General features: G+C 41.2%; 1 protein-coding gene across 4 annotated transcripts in view; it reads right to left on the reverse strand.

Annotated features, from left to right (window-relative positions):
- klhl32 (kelch-like family member 32) overlaps positions 1-19668 on the reverse strand; it is a 36911-nt gene extending 17243 nt beyond the window's left edge. For 3 of the 4 annotated variants that reach the window (XR_013935639.1, XM_080471978.1, XM_080471980.1), the window contains exons 1-4: positions 19465-19668; positions 18021-18145; positions 15210-15390; positions 5023-5130 (exon numbers count right to left, since the gene is read on the reverse strand). Coding sequence is in view for 3 of the 4 variants with exons in the window: in XM_080471978.1 (XP_080328104.1) it covers positions 5023-5130; positions 15210-15390; positions 18021-18043 (312 nt within the window). In the remaining variant the exon portion in view is untranslated. The remainder of the gene's footprint in view (positions 1-5022; positions 5131-15209; positions 15391-18020; positions 18146-19464) is intronic. The other variant, XM_080471979.1, reaches the window with a different exon arrangement.
- Between the last annotated feature and the right edge of the window lie 1539 nt (positions 19669-21207).

A 21207-nucleotide genomic window follows, 5' to 3' on the forward strand; every position in this document is an offset into this window, starting at 1 on the left:
TATAGAACAGCCGATTCAATGAGAATTATCAAAATGTGCGGTACCTTGTTCATATGTACTTAAGTATAGGGACGGGGAGCCACATGTAGCCCATGTCTGTAGTAAATAATTAACAGTATTCTGGAGTGGTTTGTGCATAATGTGAGTCTGATTTAATGCAGGGATCATACACTTCTCTCTTTATCATGTCTAAATGTATCTCCAGGCTCCTGTATACTTTGTTTTACTGGCATGTTACTGGGGTATTTTTAATCATCCCTACATACAAATCATCTTTCAACGTTCACCCTCTACAGTTCGTCATCTTATTACAATGGTATTAAGCTTTTCAGATCATTTTAATCTGTTTCCACTAATGTAAAATAAAATAAAAAATCATATTTTGATGCTTTTGAGTTTTTATGATATTTTTCTTCCATCTTCTATTCTGTTTAACAATTTATATGAATAATTAAAACGTTTGTTTTATGTGTCATTTAGTGGATAATGTCACATTTATTTAACAATATTGCAGTGTTACAGATATGTCAAAGTGTCAAAACCAAGGTACTGGCAGAGTTTCTGTAAAATATCTGCAATCTGATTTGTAATCTGATCCGTAAAAGTGGTGGACGGCCATCCAGCATGTATGTCATTGAAAAGATAATGTCAAAATGTGTACAATGGTTCATATCTACAAAAAATTTAAATAAAACATTGAGTGCACCCAATTGTTCAGGCGCGTACACGATTTCTGTTGAAATGTGTTTTATTTCAGCTGCGGATTACAAATGATATTCACCAAGCCTCTATTGATTCAGTGAAAGCAACTGAGAATTGATCTGCTGGCGTCCTTGATTGACCATTATCCTCCTACCACCACAGCAGCATATCCAGACAATCCTTACAGCCCTGATTCGGCCAAAACGCTTCCTGTTTAGCCGAATGAGCGGCTGAAATGATCCTTCTGTTTCCTTCATACACGACATAAATCTCTCCCATACGGCCGGTTGTACCGCTGAGCTCCCACGAGCGGAGCCAGGTAACACTGGAAGCATCACGATCGGGTCAACTATCTATTCCAAGCACGCTGACATGAGTGGATAAAAATAAGTGTTCCATTAATCATTGAGAATAATAACCCGGAGAGGCCGACCGTGCCCTGTGATACCTCTTACACTCTCCTCTTCCAAGCACAATTCGGTTTGCGCCTAACAGGCTGGAACAAACCTCTGTAATCCATTCATCGCTGCCCCACATAGCCACACATCCATGACTGCCTCAGTAGTGAAAGTGAGAGAAACGACTTCATCATTTGTCTCCCCCGTCTCTCACGTCTCTTCATACAGTAGTGGGCTGACCATGGTTTAGCAGCACTTACTGGGACCATTGTCCCTCCTGCCCACTCATAATTTATGGATTTGAAAGCGGATCGAATGCATCCGAATACAAATGCGCAGCTTGTTTCCGGTACTTGCTTCCTTAGTTATTGTGAGTGATGTGGAAAACATTTCAGTCAGTGTGTGTGCTGATAACAAAAAAACAAAAACATACACGTACATAATGTGACCACTTAAGGATTTGTGTAAACTGTTTATTTGGGTTAATTTAGCAATTTGTTTGGGAAAGTTAAACGTTCTCCACTAAACAACACTCAGCTACTTTCCCAGCAAGCTTTTCTGATAAGTATTTTTTCTCATTCTCTGCAATTAGCTGCATGTGCAAACTGCTATTTATCACAGTATGGTTTCCTGCCCAGGCCTGGGCAGCGCTCCAGTTAACCATGCACACAATCTACAAGTCGGCTATTTTCTTTAATTAGCTGGATATTAGCTGGATATGTGATGATCTGAGGTGAGAGAGCAAAGCGACACTAATGTGGAATCTAGATTTTTCAGGAAACCTTGGCAACAAGTTTTTTTTCTGTTTTTTTTGTGTTCTGTGAATATAAACAAAGATATACATGATCTGGAAAAAAAATTAGCCTCCAAAGGATTAGTATTCAACAAGTACTGATATTTAAATTCAACTTTCATTACCAGTAATAGGAGAAAGTATATATCTTAGGTATTATTTAGAGCATTAGTTACTTTTTGAACATGTTTAATTGTCCTGTTAGGGAGTCAATTCAATTTACTGGTATGAAATATCTATGTTTAAAGCTAATTTCACAGACAGAAGGTGCATAAAACTACATTATGCATGTACATTATGTATGTACATATTGTGATGTACATATAAAGGAGAATTTTTCTCAGTTAAAATGATAACGGTGATACAAAAATGGTTTGAACATCTATTCAAATTGTGGGTCTACCCGCAATGATTTTAAAAGTAAGTATACTAGATGGTGCATATTGTATTTGAGTGTGAGTAAAATTACACACCTGTAAAAGTACAAGTACTTGATTACAGTAATGGAAGTATTTGTAATTTGTTACTTCCCCACCTGCATGATACATATTTATCCCAGCGTCCTGTGAGGCAGCAGACGACCGGCAACAAGCTGAAAAATAATGGCTGTAATAACAGTAAGTGAACGCTCTTCATATCCTGCTCCACTCCAGAGGCTCACTACAGCGCGGGCACTTCAACCTCGCACAGCAGAAGTCCGTTTTATAACACCGCACCTGGCTCAGTGTGGGAGTACGATGAGCTCTTGTGTAAACCAACATTTATTGCACTTGCTTTCTTGCGAGCTTTCACCTGGAGGACAAGACAAAATACATGGAGGGCTGGAAGATTACGTCTTTGGCCTCGGGATCAGCATCCATGTGCGCTCGCTGCATGCTCTCAGACCATAAAACAATGGTTATATGGTCTTTGTAATAAAGCTGCTACACTGCAGGATGTTTAATTGAGAGAGACATCGGTGAGGTTGCTAACGGACTTCGGCCTTGGAGCGTCCTGTGGTGGCATGTTCTTCGCACTCACCCTCCTGGCCTATGACGTGTGGCTGAAGGATTTTTAGTGGGTCGTTATTTACGATGTGGGGATAAGTATACGTCCCTCGTCTCATCTGCTATCATCTCCTCTGGGCAGGCAGGAGCTGAGCCTACCAAAGCAGGGCGGCTTGCAAGCCTGCTGTTGACCCACTTAAACCGCTAACCAACTCGCTCGTTGCTCATTTCCACTGCGGAAATAAAATTAGGAGTAATCACAAAGTTCTTGGCCTCTCGGTATACAAAATAAGCCGCTAGGCTGCTTAGTGTAGCGAGAATTGCTGGTGTTTAAAAAAAAAAAAAAAAAAAAGAGGTCAAGGAAGGTTATTAGAAATGATCGCACACACTTAGCCCGCTCTTCTTACTGATGGGGTGACGAGGCACGGACATACACCGGCGCCACTCACATGACCCTCGTGCAGCTTTCGTGTTGAAGTAAAAAGCTGTGCCCTTTTCAAATGGGAATTTAAATGTGTTTTTCTCTGAATAATGTTCCGCACTTTGACCGCTGCAGGCAGAGAAGTGAGCAGTTTACGCGAGTGAAATGTTGAACTATGCCTGCACATGTCCTCTGATAAAAGCTGGAATTAAACACAGAGTCTTTAAAATCCAGGATTTGTTTAAGGTATATTTGAAATAACTGTGGAGTGGAGTTTTTTTTTTGATTTTGAATAAACTTTTTAGAATGAGCTACAAATGTACTGCTTGTACAGTAGATTTAGCATTTTACAGATTTTATTAAACACAACGTATGTTAGAAATAAAATTAATAAAAATAGTCGCCTGTTTCCTACAACATTATTAAAGCTCACATATAAATGGAAGATATAGAATATTTGTTATTTTCTCGTTATGTTATTTTCTTTTCTCTAGCAGCAGTGAACAGTTACACTGAATTCTGCCTGCTGCATACTGGCAGCAGATTACAGTTTCATTTCGCAGATGCTTTAATACAAAACAAGAAAGTGTAACCTTGTATTTTGTTCTAGAACTCTCGTGATCTGTGGGTTAATTAACTGTGCTCAGTTGATTTGGCTGTATCAGTTCCCTGAGCCGTGTCAATATCAGTGAAGAAGGGTTTGTGGATTTGTTGTTGGCAGAGGTCTTGAATCTCAGAGGTCTCATACTCTGGTGTTCCTTTTTACTTGATTGTGTTGACAACATACAAAGTTAAGGCATTTTTATTCTATTTGTAGGTCCACTTTCTTATGCCATTCACTACATTTGATCAACATCCTTATTTATAGCTTACTTTCAAGGTTATTCATACTTTTCTTGTCCATTGTAATCAATGTACCTCCATGAAATGCAAAGTAGCCTATTGATGCACTTAGATCTGTGCATGAAACCCTGCACAATTGCTTGTTTCAATTGTATACCTCTCACCCCTGCTATTTTAAGTCCTTTCACTTCTACTCCTGTGCATCATAGCGCATTTACCAGTGCCTTTTATTTAAAATGCATTTGGTCCCATTCGACATGACACAGAGAACTGTCCCTGCAGGTTTTATAGGAGAATAGAACAGATATATTCTTTTTTTGTTTAATCTTTCATAATTTTTGCACCTTTTGTTACTATAGCAAATGTACCTAATTGTACTTACTGTAGAATATTTGAGCATTTGACTGAATTGGAATGTTTTCATTTTGTGGTATTAGTACTTTTACCTGCGTAAACAATCTGAGTATTTCCAGTAACACCAGTTATTTAGCCAGTGGCTTGTTCTCCTGCTTGTTCTCTCAGTATATGCTCATCTCCTTTTTTAAATGTTTCTTGCTTTTATGATACAGAGGTACAGATATGGGATGCCTCATGTGTAGAAAAGTGTCTCAGAGGAGCTGCTAATTAGTGGCGAAGGAGACAACTGAGCAGTCCATTGCCTTCAAATGGAATTGCTTACAAAGCAGATGAGACAAGGCACTATAGAAGAATAAAATCTGCTATGGTGCAGACAGAAAGGATGATTAAGCAGCGGAAAATAGGCAGTTTGCTTGCTAAAGGGTCTATTAGGTCATAGTTAAGGAATCCTTTCCTTTACATTCCTCCGTACTCAGTTTTCCTGTATGTTCAGTTGTGATAGTCACCGTGGCTGCTGCTCACCTGTCCAGTGTAGGCAAAGTCCAAAGCGTGCTTCAGTCCGACGCTGGTCACTCCCTGCAGAGTCACTTCATCCGCCTCGCTCTCCACCATGCACAGGCTGAACATGGCCTGATGACACACAGCAGAAAAACACTGGCGGTCAGCTGAGGAAAACTCTGCATCACCAATATTTCATCTGGCATTCTCCTGTCTTCAGTTAAAAAAAGAAACAAACAAGCAGGGAGCCAGCCATGGGACACCACATTAGAGAAAATCCAATAGTCATGAGCGCTGACAGCGAAATTAATCCAGCTTTGCTCCTCCAGTCCTTCAGTGTTAACCCTGTAGAGTCATCATATCATATATTTATGTTGTTGCAGCACTAACATGGTGAAAAATGGGTTTTGTGTGTACGCATGTAGAGGTAAAAAACACACACAGTAGCTTATCAAGACCAGCCAGATGTAAACATCCAAGAACCTTTCTGTATTGATTTTGTCTGCCTTGGCTCTGGAGGTCAGCAGAAATAAATAGCACAATCAGTACTTTCTGTTACACCTCTCTGTCTTTCCCTCACCCTGTCATGCACACACACACACACACACACACACACACACACACACACACACACACACACACACACACACACACACACACACACACACACACACACACACACACACACACACCACACACACACACACGTGCATGCTTGAAATCAAAGCCGCGGACGCAGCGTCTGCAGTCTGGGCCCGCCGTGTGTGAGTCCAGCCTGCTGCTCGCTGATCAAAGCTATTGACCGGAGTCACACCGTGAGAGGATGACAGGGTCATTGATCAGGGCAAACCAGCAGAGCGCAGCAGCGCCGAAGGGGAGAGAGATAAGGGTCAAACGTGGCCATGATGAAGATCACTTCCACTACCCGTCATCCTGCACAGCAAGGGTTTAAAACCTGTGAGCCTGTGTTGGATATTTTCATCTGGATTATAATGCATAACCATACATTGCTTTTGATAAGTTATTGGATCTGTTGTAGGCTGCTACTTTCCACACAGTTTTATTGCCTTGGTATGTAATGACCAAGCCACGTTAAAGGATCTTTTTAATCACAGTAGCAGTATGCCGTACCGTTTCCTCACTCTATCTCGACTGAGAGACTTGTCTCTATCAGCATTAGAAGCTTCAAAGGCCCTCAGGCTGGCCCACTATCGTAGCATCTTCTTCTGTCACGAAAACGACATTCAGTCCTCCACAAAACTCAATCTAATCCACGCTGATTCATAAGACACATGAACTTTAAGCATTCACCAATCTCCTCCCCTCTCCTCTGTACTGTGAGCTTGATGTGCAAGACAGGGTCGACCTCAGGCCACGTTGAATTTTAAACCTAGGCGGTCTCTCCTGTTGATTTACCGCTGTGCTAATTAAAACGCTACCGGTCCACCGAGCACAGGAGGGCCCATGGTGAAACCCGGGGTGTCATGGTGGCTGAACTGTGGCCAGTGTGTGCACAAGGGTAAAATGTTGTGCATAGATACACGTGATAAGAGCGCGGTCTATCCCCTCATGCTGCTGAGTGTGAATAGAATGATGTGGAGAAACGAGGGCACCCTAAGAGTGTTCGCCCCCTGTGTGAAAGCTCCTGACCTTGGCGGAGGAGCGCAAAGGAGTGCCGGTGGTTGTGGTGATGGATGGCTCCTCTGACTCACGGTATAGATCAGTCGCAGAGACACGTTGCGCTAACAGAGTCATGCTCATCAAAGCTGTCCTTTCACACGATGCTGCAGTTTGGTGCCTGCCGGCACAGATTTATGTGCGTCTGCTCGGCGTGATCATAACGAAGACGACTCGTGACTCCCTCACGCCGCCAGTGAAGTACTGCAGCTTTCAGTGAGGATGTTTGAGGGCATCATTGGGTTACTTATGGCCTCAATCATTCTTTGATGAAAATAGTTTTTTGGTTGTTTTGTTTTGTTTTTTAAATCCTAACCATTTATGGGGCAAGTAACAATATATGTTCACTTCCAGCATTTTCTTGGTTTTCTTTCCCTAGTTGCTACAAACACTTTTATTGCATACTACACTACAATGTGCTGATTGGAATGAGACAACATGATGGTGAAAGTTTGGGGAATTTTAAATATTTAGAGATTTTGTTTGACAATTGTGAACTTTCCAACAGATTTTTTTTCCAATATGTCATACCATTTATTAGTGTTTTTGAAGACTGAACCAAAAGAAGTTCCAAACATAAAGAGTAAGTCTTGAAATCACATTTAACAATATCAAAGTGTTGAAATGAGCAATTTCTAAAGAGTTAAACGACTGGCTTATGAAGGTTTATTGACACTGATCACCTCTAGTACAACTACCTCCATCCCTAGTTGAACAGATCATGTAGTTTTACCCTGGTGTTAAAAAAGCTAATATCAACATTTTGACTTATGCTTTTTCATTCATCTCAAATAAAACCCAAGACAGGAGTCATTTGTGAAACAACAAATATTCTACATTTGTTTGGTTTCTAGAAAAAAACAACAGGCTCTCAGTTAAGAGCCTGATCATATGTAGCTTGTCCTTATTAAAATGTTGATATATTCTTTTTTTTACTTCAATTTTACAAACAAATCCAATAGCAATCACACTTTTAAATCTGCACAATTTTTCCGTGGGATGCCATTCCTGACCCAACATGAGCGGGTGGGGGTTAAGGGGTTTGCTCAGGGAGCCAGCAGCGGTGACACTTCACCTCTCGGCAAACTCTGTCCCTGCAACAAATCCAATAACAATATATCGAAAAGACCACGCACAGAACAAAATAAATTACTGAATGAAGCAGTTGCAATGGCTTCCCTTTTATTCCAGCCTCAACTGGATACAAACAAGAGCGCCCATAGTGGCTTCTGCTGTAATCTGATTGTCCAACCTGCACACATCAATTTACTATGGAAAAAAAAAATTAAGATGAAACCTGAATGCAATTTGAACAGGAAGTATAGGACTAGACTGCTAAAGGCCAACATTTCTCTTTGAGTTCACTGTAAAACTGTGCTGACTGACAATGCATAAAATAGTGTTGTTCTTTTTTGGCACCACTTAAAGGAGACATATCATGCTTTTAAATCCTTCCTTTTTACATATAAATCATACAGTTGTGGTCTATACAACGCGAAACTGCAATGCTTGGGTCTGAATTCCTCATTATTATAGCTCCACAGGCCCCTTTTCAACCCCTTTTCTGATGTGCTTCTGAGAGCAACTCGTTTTGGGGCGGTCTCTTCAAATGCAAATGAGACACTTCATACCTCGCCTCCTCTCCAGGTTGCAGAGGTGATACTCGGTTCAACGCCACCCTGTTTGGCCATCTTTGTAGTTTGATAGAACAGATACAATTATCTAGCGGCGCAGAAACTTTATATTCACACATTATTTACAAAATGTCAACAACGGAAGATTTGTCCATCCAGCCATACATGTTGGAGCCAGAGTCGGACCCGGCGGAGCGAGATGAAAATGACGATGATGCACCTACAGAACAACGTCTTCATATGGATGTAACGCAATGGTGTGTTACTATATTTACACTAACTTCTCCATCCATGCCCACTACTACAATACTGCCTGTATTACGACTATTTAACACAGAAGTTACATTATAATCTAAAACGAGCACACAGCGCTAACATATGAAGACGGTGCAACTGCTAATGCTAACAAAACAATGACAGGGACGTCTTATCATCACACATTTTAGCGTTATATACAGCTTACCGAAGTGCTCTGTTCGTCGTCTCCATAGATAGAAGGAACCGACCGCTCAATCAGACGAAGTCTTTCGGCAAATCCTTCTTTATACTGGCGGAGGTTGCTGAAGCAGTCATTCTTGAAGTGCTTCGCGCACACAAAAATGACCTTACCCACAGATGTGGGTACATTTCTGTGAAAAATAAAACTCAACCAGGCACTTCGAAAAGGTTCTGATGCTGGGAGACGGTGTAACGAAGCTTGTGGGTTACTACATCCAACAACCGAACATTTCGACTTATCCTCTCGTAACTTCGGTTGGACTACAAAATCGCAGCGAGAAACAAAAATGGCGGATTGCTCGAAATGTCGATGTCCTAATTTGGCAGTTCCGCTGAGAATACTGTGACGTCATTGTTCAAAAAACGTAATAGAGAATAGAAAAATCGAAACCGATCGCAAAATATGACCAAAACAGAATATAAAGATATCAACGGAGCACCTGAAGAGACTACTTTGAACTTTTCTGTACTTCTAAACACTCTAAATATACAACAAAATGCATTTAAGGGCTAAAAAAGTGGATTTAGCATGATATGTCCCCTTTAAACTGTTTAGGACTCTTTTCAAATTCATATTGATTGAACTGTAGAGGGAGATGTTAAGGAGAACAATGTAAACAAAATGACTTGTCCACCCTAATATTATTGCTGACAAAGGAAGAATTGCCTGATCCAATAAATGAAAGAATTAAACATATTAAAGCCCTCTTTGTATTACAATATATTCCTGTGAAAATGGTATAACTACATTGTGTTTTGGCTTTTTGTTTACACAGTTCCAGCTTTTTGACTCAATGTTTTTGTTCTTTATCTGAACAGGAAAAAGAAGCTTCCTAAAATGGGTCGTCCTGGCACATGCCACACCAGTCAATGTTTTGGCTCATGTGCAAATATTTTATTTTTCTTCATTCCACTATCTCTTTCTGCGTGGATTCTTTGGCACATGACTGCACTTTTCCTGGCACATCATCCCTCCCTCTGAAACAGCGTAATGGTGAGAAACCCCGAGCAGGAAAGCGATTTGCACCGCCTGCCGCCAGCTTGCAGGTGTGCAGGTGAGCAGACCAGGGATTCACTCATGGACACGTCTACAATGTGGTCAAAAACTCCACAGGGTGTTTTGGAATAAAGAAGTGGGTGAATAAGTGATTTTGACCTCTTACTGTGCTTATTTCTACTGTGGTATTGCTCCTTCTCTCTGATAAAGTATAATAGAAGTGCTTCCTCGAGAACCGCTGAGAAATGAGCCCGAGGCTCAGCTGTAAAGCAGTGTGTGTGTGTGTGTGTGTGTGTGTGTGTGTGTGTGTGTGTGTGTGTGTGTGTGTGTGTGTGTGTGTGTGTGTGTGTGTGTGTGTGTGTGTGTGTGTGTGTGTGTGTGTGTGAGTGTGTCAGTGGTTTAAGACTGAGGCGGCCAACTGGTCAAACTTTGTTCCAGTGTTTTTCATCTTGAATCATGCCAAGAAATGGGAATACATTTTCAAGAGCTATGTGTGTTTGAACTTGAACGTGGAGAAAAGTGTGTGAAAACATACCAAGATCACGGTTCACTGAACCTTTCTGAGACTGAACGGATATTATTCTGCTGCGCTGGTGTGTAGTCATGAAAACCGTACTACTTCAAGCTCTGGGTTCTTCAAACTGACTAAATTAATTCAAGCTGATCCGTGAATTATACATCTTGGTGGCAAGAAAGAAATGGAAAGTTTCTAATTACTTAATACATCTATTATATACGTCTTTGACATGTGCAAATCAAATTTTGACAACCTCTTACAACCCTTCAAAGAGTCCTCCACATCACATGTTGGGAATCACTCTTTAGAGGATTGACTTCAGTCTTAGGTTAAGTTGAAAAACAATTAAGTCTTATTCAATGTATGTAACATGAGTACGAGGGAAGAACGCTTGTGTCGTGGTTTGTACTCTTTCCTCAGTAAAGAATTTAACTTGTCGATGGGATCTAATTGTATGTACTCTGCATGTTCTTTCTGTACCTGCATGTATTTTTCTTTCTGTGTACTCTATCTTCCTTGCTTATTAAAATAATCTGAGACTCTAAATTGCCAATAGATATGGATGCGCATGTGCAGTTGGTCATCTTTATCTTAAACCCTTTAATCAACAGGTATCCTGCTCAGGATGTGACCGAACCCCTCACCTAATGTCGGCTCCAACCTCCCTACACCCCTAAATTTGTATATAGGATGAAAGGTTGTATGAAAGTGGAAGAAATACACAGATACATTATGTTTACGTACATTATTAATCAGCACTCATGCACATGGATGCTGTGGTTGGATCATGAGAATGGCATCAGATGGCATTACATTTCATAGAAATGAGCACTCATTCTGTTTGCGTTTCAGTTCAATTGCTGTGTTGTGATTCAGAGTGAACTATGGGACCGTGCACCATTAGTTGGTTCACTCTCTCGCCAGACCTTCATAATATTAGACATCCCGTGTTTTAGTTTGCAAATATTCTACTCCTAAAATCAGGGCTTGTCAAATACTTGTGTATAGCACATTCACTGGAAGGGCAATTTGCATAAAATTATACAGTACATTATCTGTGGTTACATGCAACCACATCTTATAAAATTAAGAATTCAAATGGAATTTTAATTTACATAATGTGAGATTATGTAATCCCATTACTTATAAAAGGGTTCGGGTTTTTTCAGCAATCTTTTTTTTTTTTTTATCTTAGAACTAGAAGTATACTGAAAATTTGCCATCAGCACTATCACCGTCACGGTTGTCTTCTTTACTGTCTTATAAGACCCGACTCTACATACAGTCCACACATGAACACGCAACAATAGAACCCGAGAAATGCTATCTGCTTGACAGATGTGACTCAACTGAACTCACGTAAGAACAAGTCTAAAACATTTCAATTTGGGATGGAGCAGTGATGTCTTTCTGTTTATTTACAGATTGCTACGAGGTGAGCACAATAACACCACGCAGTACACCAAATCCCAACAAAGCTGTTTTCTCTCAGGAATCAATCAACAGCAAGAATGTGTTATAAAACCAAGAAAAATCTGAAGTGAAACATGTGATGTGACTGAAGCAGGGGTTTTCTGAGAGTGGGAGGACAAGCCAGGCCACACAGTGGTACAGTGATGCAGTGGTTAGCACACTCGCCTGGGTTCAAATACCAATCTGGGCCTTTCTGTGTACAATTTGCATGTTCTCCACGTGTGAGTGGGTTTCCTCCGGGCACTCTGGTTTAATCTCACGGTCCGAAAACATGCAGGTGAGGTTAATTGGTGACCCTAAATTGCCCCTTTGTGTGCATGTGGCTCCATCACACTGTGACCCTGCACCGGATAAAGTGGTCTAGAAAATGGATGGATGGATGGAATGACTATGACATCATAGCTGCATATAGTAAGATGGGAGGATAAGCCCTCTTCATAGCACTAGAATATTATTTCATCAAATGAATGAATGAAAGTTGAATTAAATAGTGCTTTTAAGAACAAGGACATCACCAAGTGCCTTGCAGTAATCAGATAAGAACAGAAATCAATACATTCTTCAATCACTTTTTAAAACTGGCCTCAGCTCCATCCCAAATTTATTGGAACGACTTCAAAAGACACTCATTTTGTTTTCCATCTGACTCATGGAACAAACATTTTCTGGACAAACACTGTCCACAAAGCCTCAATGTCCAGCCAGAAACATGAGGCTTCATAAAAGTTTCACTTTGTAACACACTTGTACACACTTTGTAGTATTGCCAGACTTCCTAATGTTTCTCCTATTGTAAGATATTATTGTTAATGACTGTTTGGATCCAGAGGCAATAAAAATCTTCTTGTTCTAGTGAGATGCTTTTAATCTAAACATAGTCTGCATTTGTCTTTACTGTAAGTGTGTGTAGAAAATAATTAAAAGCTTTACCCACAACATCCTTCCTGTTGATGTTGTCATTTCTTCTCAGAAACTAAAGGAATCAGTGACGCCGTGATGCTTTGTCACTTTCCTCAGAGTAGGCCACAGGAAAACATCGTTCAGTCTTAAAAACACTGGAGGAGGTTCAAGAGCTATCACTGTTTAGTGTTGTATAGGGTGTAAAATATTCATTTTGATCTTTTGATTTGAGTTCTGTCCTGCCTGCAGGGCAAAAAGAGGAAATCTCTCTGGGGAGAAACCAAAAAAAAAAAGTGAGGAGAGGCTGAGTGTATGTTTGTGTGTGTGGGTGTTCTCGCTGAGGGAGGGCATGTGATGCCACGTCCCCCCCCCCCCCCCCCCCCCCCCCCCCCCCCCTCTGCCCAGACACCCCACTGCTGTGATGGAGACTGGAAGAGGCAGGTGACACATTCAGGGACAAGTCCCAGGTAAAACAACTCACGCTTGGCTGGGTATTTCATCGCAATCACTCATGTCCTCTGGACTAGATAATGTGTTATAATCGCTGCTAAATGTGCGGGTGTTTTGTCCGTCTGAGTGCGAGAAAAAAAAAGGGAGCCACAGGGAGAGAAGAGAGAAAACACAGTTGCTGCTCTCCACGCGAGGCAGCTTCATTTCCTCTGTAAATGAGCCAAATTAAAGCCAGCAGAGGAGTCAGATGACAAAATGAAGATAATATTGTTAAGCTGCTGCACAGGAACACGACAGCGGAGTGAGTTTTTCTTGCTTACTGTAACAGGCTGATCTAATAATCCCAGAAGCAGAACAGGTGTGCCGCTCGGCTCGTTTGGGACTTTAGAAAGCATTTAAAAGGAGAGAACAAAAGAGAGGAGGATGAACAAAAGGAGGAGAGGAGTGTGACTCGCCCACCCTCAAGTCTCTGCAGGGAAAAGTAAAAATAACCCACACACACACAGACACAGACACACACACACACACACACACACACACACACACACACACACACACACACACACACACACACACACACACACACACACACACACACACACACACACATATACACACACACACACACACACACAAAGGAGGAATAATCCCTTGGTAACTTGGACATATTTAATCTGCCTCTCATTTTCAAGAGAGATTAATTTCTACCTTCTAATCTGCTCAGTGTCCCTAAATCAAATCTCATCGGTGCACTTTTCCCTGTGCGGCCCATCTCAGGAAATCTCCTGTCTGGCTCTCTGACAGCACGAGCCGAGCTGCAGCTACGTCTGGAGCTTAACTGGAATCAAGCTGAAGAAACAGCAGAAAGCAAACACTGGGGCTCGATCCAGGTGGGCTGGTGAGGGATGAGCTGCTGTAGCAGGGGAGCATGGTGCAGGCATTTTTTTTTTTTTTAAATACATTTTTAAGCAAAAAGCTAACATCTTCTTCAACTCATTTTTTATTGGCTTGACTTTTTTCTTTTTTCTTAAATCACATTCATACCACTTTGGGACCTTGTGAAACTTCCATTTATTTCAGTTCTTTTGATAGAAAGGCAGTTATGTGTATTTGAAGCTGCTTCTTCCTTTATGTTACTCTGACTAACCAGTGATGAGAATTAACACTTTATAAAGTAAAATGTGATTTAGTTTTAGCTGTGTCAGGGTAGTGGGTTCGTGTCCCACGCCGGGCGCCACCTTCCCGTGGGCTCACCACCTGCAGAAAGGTTCTTAAATGGTGCGATGTGATCTGGGTGACGGTGCTCAGACTGTCACCCCCGCGACCCGGAAACGGATAAGCGGAAGAAAATGAATGAATGAATGAATGAATGTGTTGCACGTTTCAATGAATTTGCTCACGTTGTTTCTACATGGAGACAGTTCTACAGAGCTGCTTTCGCTCACTGACCTGGCCAATGAAATAACTCCTCACTTTAACATCCAGATTATCTATTTCTTATCTTCAAACTTTAACTATTTAAACTAACTAATAAACTTCAGTTGGCTGTATGTCAGTTAATGTTGAACGGACTCCGTCCTGACGGAAACACTGTGTCTAACCATCAGTAACATTAACCTTTGCACACTCTACATGTGTTGATCAACATGCTTAAACAATCATTACTTTGTCTTTTAAAATAGATGTATGCTTTTTGTTGTCAATTGTTAAGTGTTTCTTCATGAAGTGCTAATATTCAGACTATAGAGCATCTTCCTCCTTTACCTTCAGATGAACTTAAGGTATAACTCAATCATTAGATGAACACACATAGTGACAACAGGTAATGCAAAGCAACACTACAATCACATAACTAAGTCCACATTAGAAAGATAAACCTGATTGTGGAAGGAAATTTTTTGTAAAGTAACTGCTCACTTGTGTTCCCAATGACTGGAAGTAAAGAAGTAAATAGTAAGTAACTAACTTCCATCACATACTAATAAAGTAATTTAAACAGCACTGCCAGCTTCAAATTGTCATTTTCAGAGGTGGAAAAAAAAAAAAGTGGTGTTGTTGGACTCACCCTGAAGTAATCGCTGCACGCCGCCAGGACGGCCTTGTGTGCGTGGAACTTCTGCTCGCCGGCGACCAGCGTGACATCACACAGCAGGCCGTCCTTCCTCTGCTGGTTGAGGGCAGAGAGCACCGAGTCCTGGTGGGACTTCGACTGGCAGAGCCTCTGTCCTGTCAGCATCTCCTTACTACTGCAACACACACGCACACACACATACACACACACACACACACACACGCACACACACACACACACACACACACACACACACACACACACACACACACACACACACACACACACACACACACACACACACACACACACACACACACACACACACACACACTCAATAAACTGTTCTTTTGCAACAGTTTCACTTTCTTCTAGAATTTGAAACATTACAAGTACTATCGAGCTCTCGCAACTGTTGTTCAGACTGTCTTGATGAAATTCAATGTCAGTATTTAGATTTTTGCCAAAAAATATGTCAACAATTATTAATGTCATTTTTCTCCAAATACTAAAAGTAAAAAGGCAATGACTTGTCAGATTCAGTGAGCATTCAACTCTATTTCTTAATTAAACTCCTTGACATTTTTGCATAGCTGTTATATCACATTTGTCAATATATTTTCATGCAGTCATGAAAGGCAGCACCTTTTCTTCTGCATAAAATAACAGAATAAAAGAAAAAGCAAAGGATTTTTCCATCCGCTTCACCTAGAACTTGCCATCGACCCTGCTGTTACAATATTATAACATGATCTTACCACACAGTATCAGCTTGAGATTTGATTGATAGCATTGCTATGGTAGCAATACACATTAGGAAAGTGTTGTTAGAAATCAAGTGGTGTATTCAGCTCATTGTATAGTTAATATTTAGTTTTTTTTAAATATATTAATTGTGATGAAAAGGTGAGTGTTTATTTTATTCATACATGTATCAGATAATTAAGCAAAATCGCGGCAGAGGGAAAACTGTCGCACCAGGTCGCTATTTATTGGTTGACAGCAATAAAGATTTTAAAGATTTATGTTTTCATTATTTCTCTCGTCTCTTCCAACACAAATAAATTGTTGACCAACAACACCAACACACTGTATGATCACATTCATGTTGTACTCTGGTATTTCTCACAGGGATATGGAGCCAATGAAATAAATAAAAGTCCTGAATTTTCTTAGTCGTACATATTTGAAATTGCGATGTGGTGACTCAGCCGCCGTGAGCGACGTGACATTTCCACGGTGTGCCCACCTTTACAGGAGAACATTTTCTGCCCATCGCGACATGTCTCCCATTTCTTATTCTCTGTGGTGGACAGCACTTACACACCGACTACAGAAGCTGTCACTAAGCTGCCGGCTGACTGACTGACTGTACGCTGTGGGTACATGAAGCAGAAAATATCCCCTGTTTTCCGCCCCATCCTCATCCTAGCCCCCCATCCCCCCAACCCCCCTTCTGCTTGTTCCCATCCATCAGCAGCACACTGTCCCAGCCATCCAAATCCATCTACGTCCACTTCCACTGTGGGCCGTCACTCTAAATGCTGCTTCCTGCCAGGAGGCCTGCTCTGTCACCTTCATGGTGCTGGGGCGTAAGACAGAGGAAATACAGGTTGTGTGTGTGTGTGTGCGTGCATATGTCTGTGCGTGTTTGTGTGCATGTGCGTGTTGGGCCTAAGGTTTGGTGGATGACGACTCAGGTTGTTTGTTTGGTGGATTCCAAAGGGAGAGCCACGGGAGAAAAGAATAAAATTGCCTTGTTGGATGACAGGAAAGGCAATTTACTGGAAAATAAAATACAGAGGGGGAAGAGAACTGACATGCTTGAAGAGCCATGATGTCCTTGATGAAGACAATGATGATGGTGATTAAATAATAGCATGATAATGACAATAGTGTCTTGTGCGCTCATCATTTTAAAGCGAAGCATGAAATACAAAATCATTCCTTTCATCTACCAGCAACATTTTAAAAGAATGGAGCAAAAGTGAATTAGCAGAACATTAAATAAACTAAATGACGTCCTTGTAATTGATCCCACAGGTCTTTTATTTCACATAATGCTTAATTGTGATGGCTGAATGTTTCTATTTCTAGCAAAGCTCAAAGCAAAGTGGTGTATTTAGCAAATATTATTTCAAAAAAATAAAAGCTAATCCAAACCCCATATTAGATAATTAGTTACACTGATGCTTTCAGAGGATGTACTTGTGATGAGTTAGCCAACCTTGAATGTTTTGACATTAAAGGTGTTACATGTTTCTGAATTGAGAATTGTGTAGATGTGTGTAGATGGTCATTCAAGTTAAATAATATACCTATAGGTACACTCACAGTGATCGTTTGTTCCAGGTTAATCTCTCACTGATTCTATCACTCATTGTTAAAAACTCTAGGGAACTACAGAAGATGTGGACTTAATATTTTACAGGCTGGTTGTTGGTTGTTTTGGCATTGCTATTATAAAATTTGAAGTAAATCCAGAGCAGTCCTCTGGGTAATCCCATCTCCATCCAAACAAGAAGATTGAATGGATTGCTTGTTTAGAGAAAGCGAGCAGCGCATCCACCCTGAGAACACATTTATTGAACAAAATATTGATCAAACATGGCTCTTTCCTCAAGTTGGAATAAAAAAAGAAACAACAACAACAACAATCGAGAAGTCAGCAGTTCCTTGTCTATATTCGCTGCAGCAGTCATTCTTAGTATACATAAAGACACCGTTATTTAGTGTGTCCTAAATGAGTTGTGGTTTTGTCATGAACCTTAAGCATGGATGTAGAGTACCGGCTAGGTCACCTACCTGAGACCGGGTTCCGAAGGCATGCCCCTAGACAAGGGAAGAGAAGATAGTGGAGGTGGAGGTGCAGGGGAGGTGCTATGTGGCTCCTGAGGACTGTGGTCTCCTCTCTGGGTGCATACATCAGCCTGATAGGACAGAACAGCATGTCAGCTTCACTCAGTCCATCCACTTGACCCAGCCGCACCGTGACAACCTGCTGCGAGACGTGTGAAGGGACGCTACTTCACGTCGTACCCAATGCCGACTTCTCCCTTCTCTCAGCTCCTGCTGTCGTTTACTTTTGCAGTTCTTTCAAGGCTCCTCCTCAACCTGAAGCACGGGACCCTGTGAGAGCCACGGGCAGCCACACTTTTTGGTGAAGGAAATAAACAAGCTCAGCACTTCTGAGAACAAGCTGGGCGTCCAAATTACACAGAGTCCCTCCGGTGTAGCGACAACCTTGACATAATGTGCTACACACCTGAATCTGATATCCCACAGATAATACCCTGCAGCACAAGAGGTCAGCAGAGATGCTCTGGGAAATCCAAGCCTATGTGGCTACTCCGCCTGAAAACACAACTCACTGTCTGTACGATTACAAGTCGCCCCAGGGTCCTCTTATATGTCGGCTCTTTAGAGGAAAGTCTGTGTGGGGATGTATTTCACATTAAGTGCGAACAGGATGGAGCTCTTGAGCAATGGCTTGCTGGTGAAAGTCCTCCCCTGATGTCTAGTGATCTGCAGTGCTCATGAGTGACCTTCAGATGGATGACCACAGGCGCCTGCTGCTGACCGATGAGGGACTGAAGGAGCTTAACCTGTGCCACAGGGTCCATATGATGCACATATGTGGTATTTACAGATCATTCAAAGTTTTAATCCTTTATATTCAATAACAACATAATAAATACATTTTTCCTACATTTCTATTTGAGAACTGAGAGTCAGAAAAGGCTGAAAATCTCCGGAATGTAGATATATTTAGGATCTGATAATCACAACAAGTAGGCCATTGTCCCCTGCAAAACGCTGTAATCTCCTGACTGAAATCAGCAACAGTGCAGATGTTGTCTTTTACGCACTGGAGACAATTGGGATTTACGCACGACCAGCGCGCATGCAGCGAGCAGCGGCGGAGCGGAGAAGGAGGAGGAAGGTTTGAGTTTCCAGACAGACCCCCGCATTAGAGCATTAAAAACTGCCACTTTCCAAAAAGCTCGCAGCAATCGAAAGGTCTCCTAGCAACAGGCCAGCGCCTCGGTCCACAAACTACAACAACGGGGACGGAGAAGAGAACAACCTCTCCTCCCCACGCACCAGCTCCATAATCCTGTTGCATCCATTGCAGCGCGCGAACAGCAACAATCCACATCCAATTCTATTTAAAGCACCTCACGGCTTTGCAGGAATTTACCCTACTCGGCTGTCCCCTCTTATCTTTGTGTGCCACAAGCTTACGCACCTCATATGAATGTGTTATGAGTCAGTCCCGTCCCTCCCGGCGGTGCCTCCGTTACAAATGGCATTTGATTGTCCGAGGCTGGTCTCCCGTGCGTCCGCGACGGAAAGGACAGGAGGGAGCGGCAGCGGCGAGCAGATGCGCCCCGGTTACCGCGGACACTTTATTGGTTACACTGTAGCACCTAAATTATTACACTGTAACCCCGCCTCTCCGGGGCGGTCACATGAACGTGGACACAGACGGCAGAGTGCGCCTCCAGGTGGATAATTGGGGAATTGCAGGTGATGATGAACGCCAGGATGTAGTGGTGATGGACGCTTGGTGGGACACCAGGGGTCCTCGTTAGATTTGCTGGCGGTTGTTCTCTATAGAGGTTATTTCAATTTTGCAGATTTAACTGATTGACACTTAAAAGACCAGAAGATATGCAGCTATGAAGTTCTTATCATTCCCTATTCTCTGTTTTCAGTGGAGGAAGACTAGATAATTTACACGAGAATAGAATAGAATAGAATAGAATAGAATAGCCTTTATTTTCATTATACAATGTACAACTAAATTGGACAGCTGCTACTCTTACAGTGCAAATGATTAAGATGACGTTCACAAGACATACATTTTTTGGGGTCTATTTGTTGTTGTTTTTACTGATTTAGCTGTTTATATATTATCTTGTTTTTACCTTTTATGCTTTATCTTTAATTTTGTCTGGTTTTATCTTGATTCATGACTTACATGTGGGATACTTACAATGTTTGGACATTTCCCTCTGCCCCATACTTGAATATGTTTCCTTGACATTTTGATTGATTAATTATATATTTATGTTGTGCCTAACTATTGTATACTTGGAACTACAAATGAATTGCCTCTCGTGGGATGAATAAAATTGTCTGAACTAAACCGAACTGAACTGAACTGAAGATCAAAAACAAAAACAGTGCAGTATAACAAAGGATAGTACACTATGGCAATTGGCTCACAGTTGATTCACAGTAGATGAAATATGTTGTTTATGATGTGCATAATATGTGTGAATCAATGAATGTGTGAATGTATAGTGGTTATGGCTCTGGTAAAGGAACTGTTTCTGAGTCTGATTGTCTTTGCTTTGATACCTCTGTGGCTCCTGCCAGAGGGAAATAGGTCAAACAGGTGGAAACCAGGGTGTGAGCTGTCCTTGATTATGTTTTCTGCTGAGGTATCAGGGAGTGTAAATGTACATCAGGGAGGGGAGAGAGCAGCCAACAATCTCAAAGTACAACTATTACATTGTGCTAAAATTGTACTCAATATAAGTAAAAGTGCAGGTGTTGAAAGGAACCCAAGTGAAAATGCTCTTCTTAAAAATAGTATCAAAATAGATACTTTTTAATGGATGTAATTACTGGCAGTCAATTTGATTTAGTTGTATAAGATATCTACATTTAAACCACATTTTCAGACACACCATAAAGTAGCGATGCAAAAATGACAATATAGCAGTTTGTGTATGAACAAATAAATATATGCCTATAAAACACATTTTAAGTGTTTAAATAATAATGCAGATTAAATATGTAGTAATAGTAGATGACATAATGTGAATCTTGTATGTGTAAAATGACATATTTCAATAGACTACTCATGAAAGTAGGCTACTAGATCTCATAGTACTACTCAATTCCAGTCACTTGTAAATTAACTCTGATTATTTTGAGTCCCAAAAAGGTTGGAACAATGTGTGAAAAGTAGCTTCATAAG

The sequence above is a fragment of the Lipophrys pholis genome (genome assembly GCF_963383615.2).
Source record: "Lipophrys pholis genome assembly, chromosome: 9".
Lineage (NCBI taxonomy): Eukaryota > Metazoa > Chordata > Actinopteri > Blenniiformes > Blenniidae > Lipophrys > Lipophrys pholis.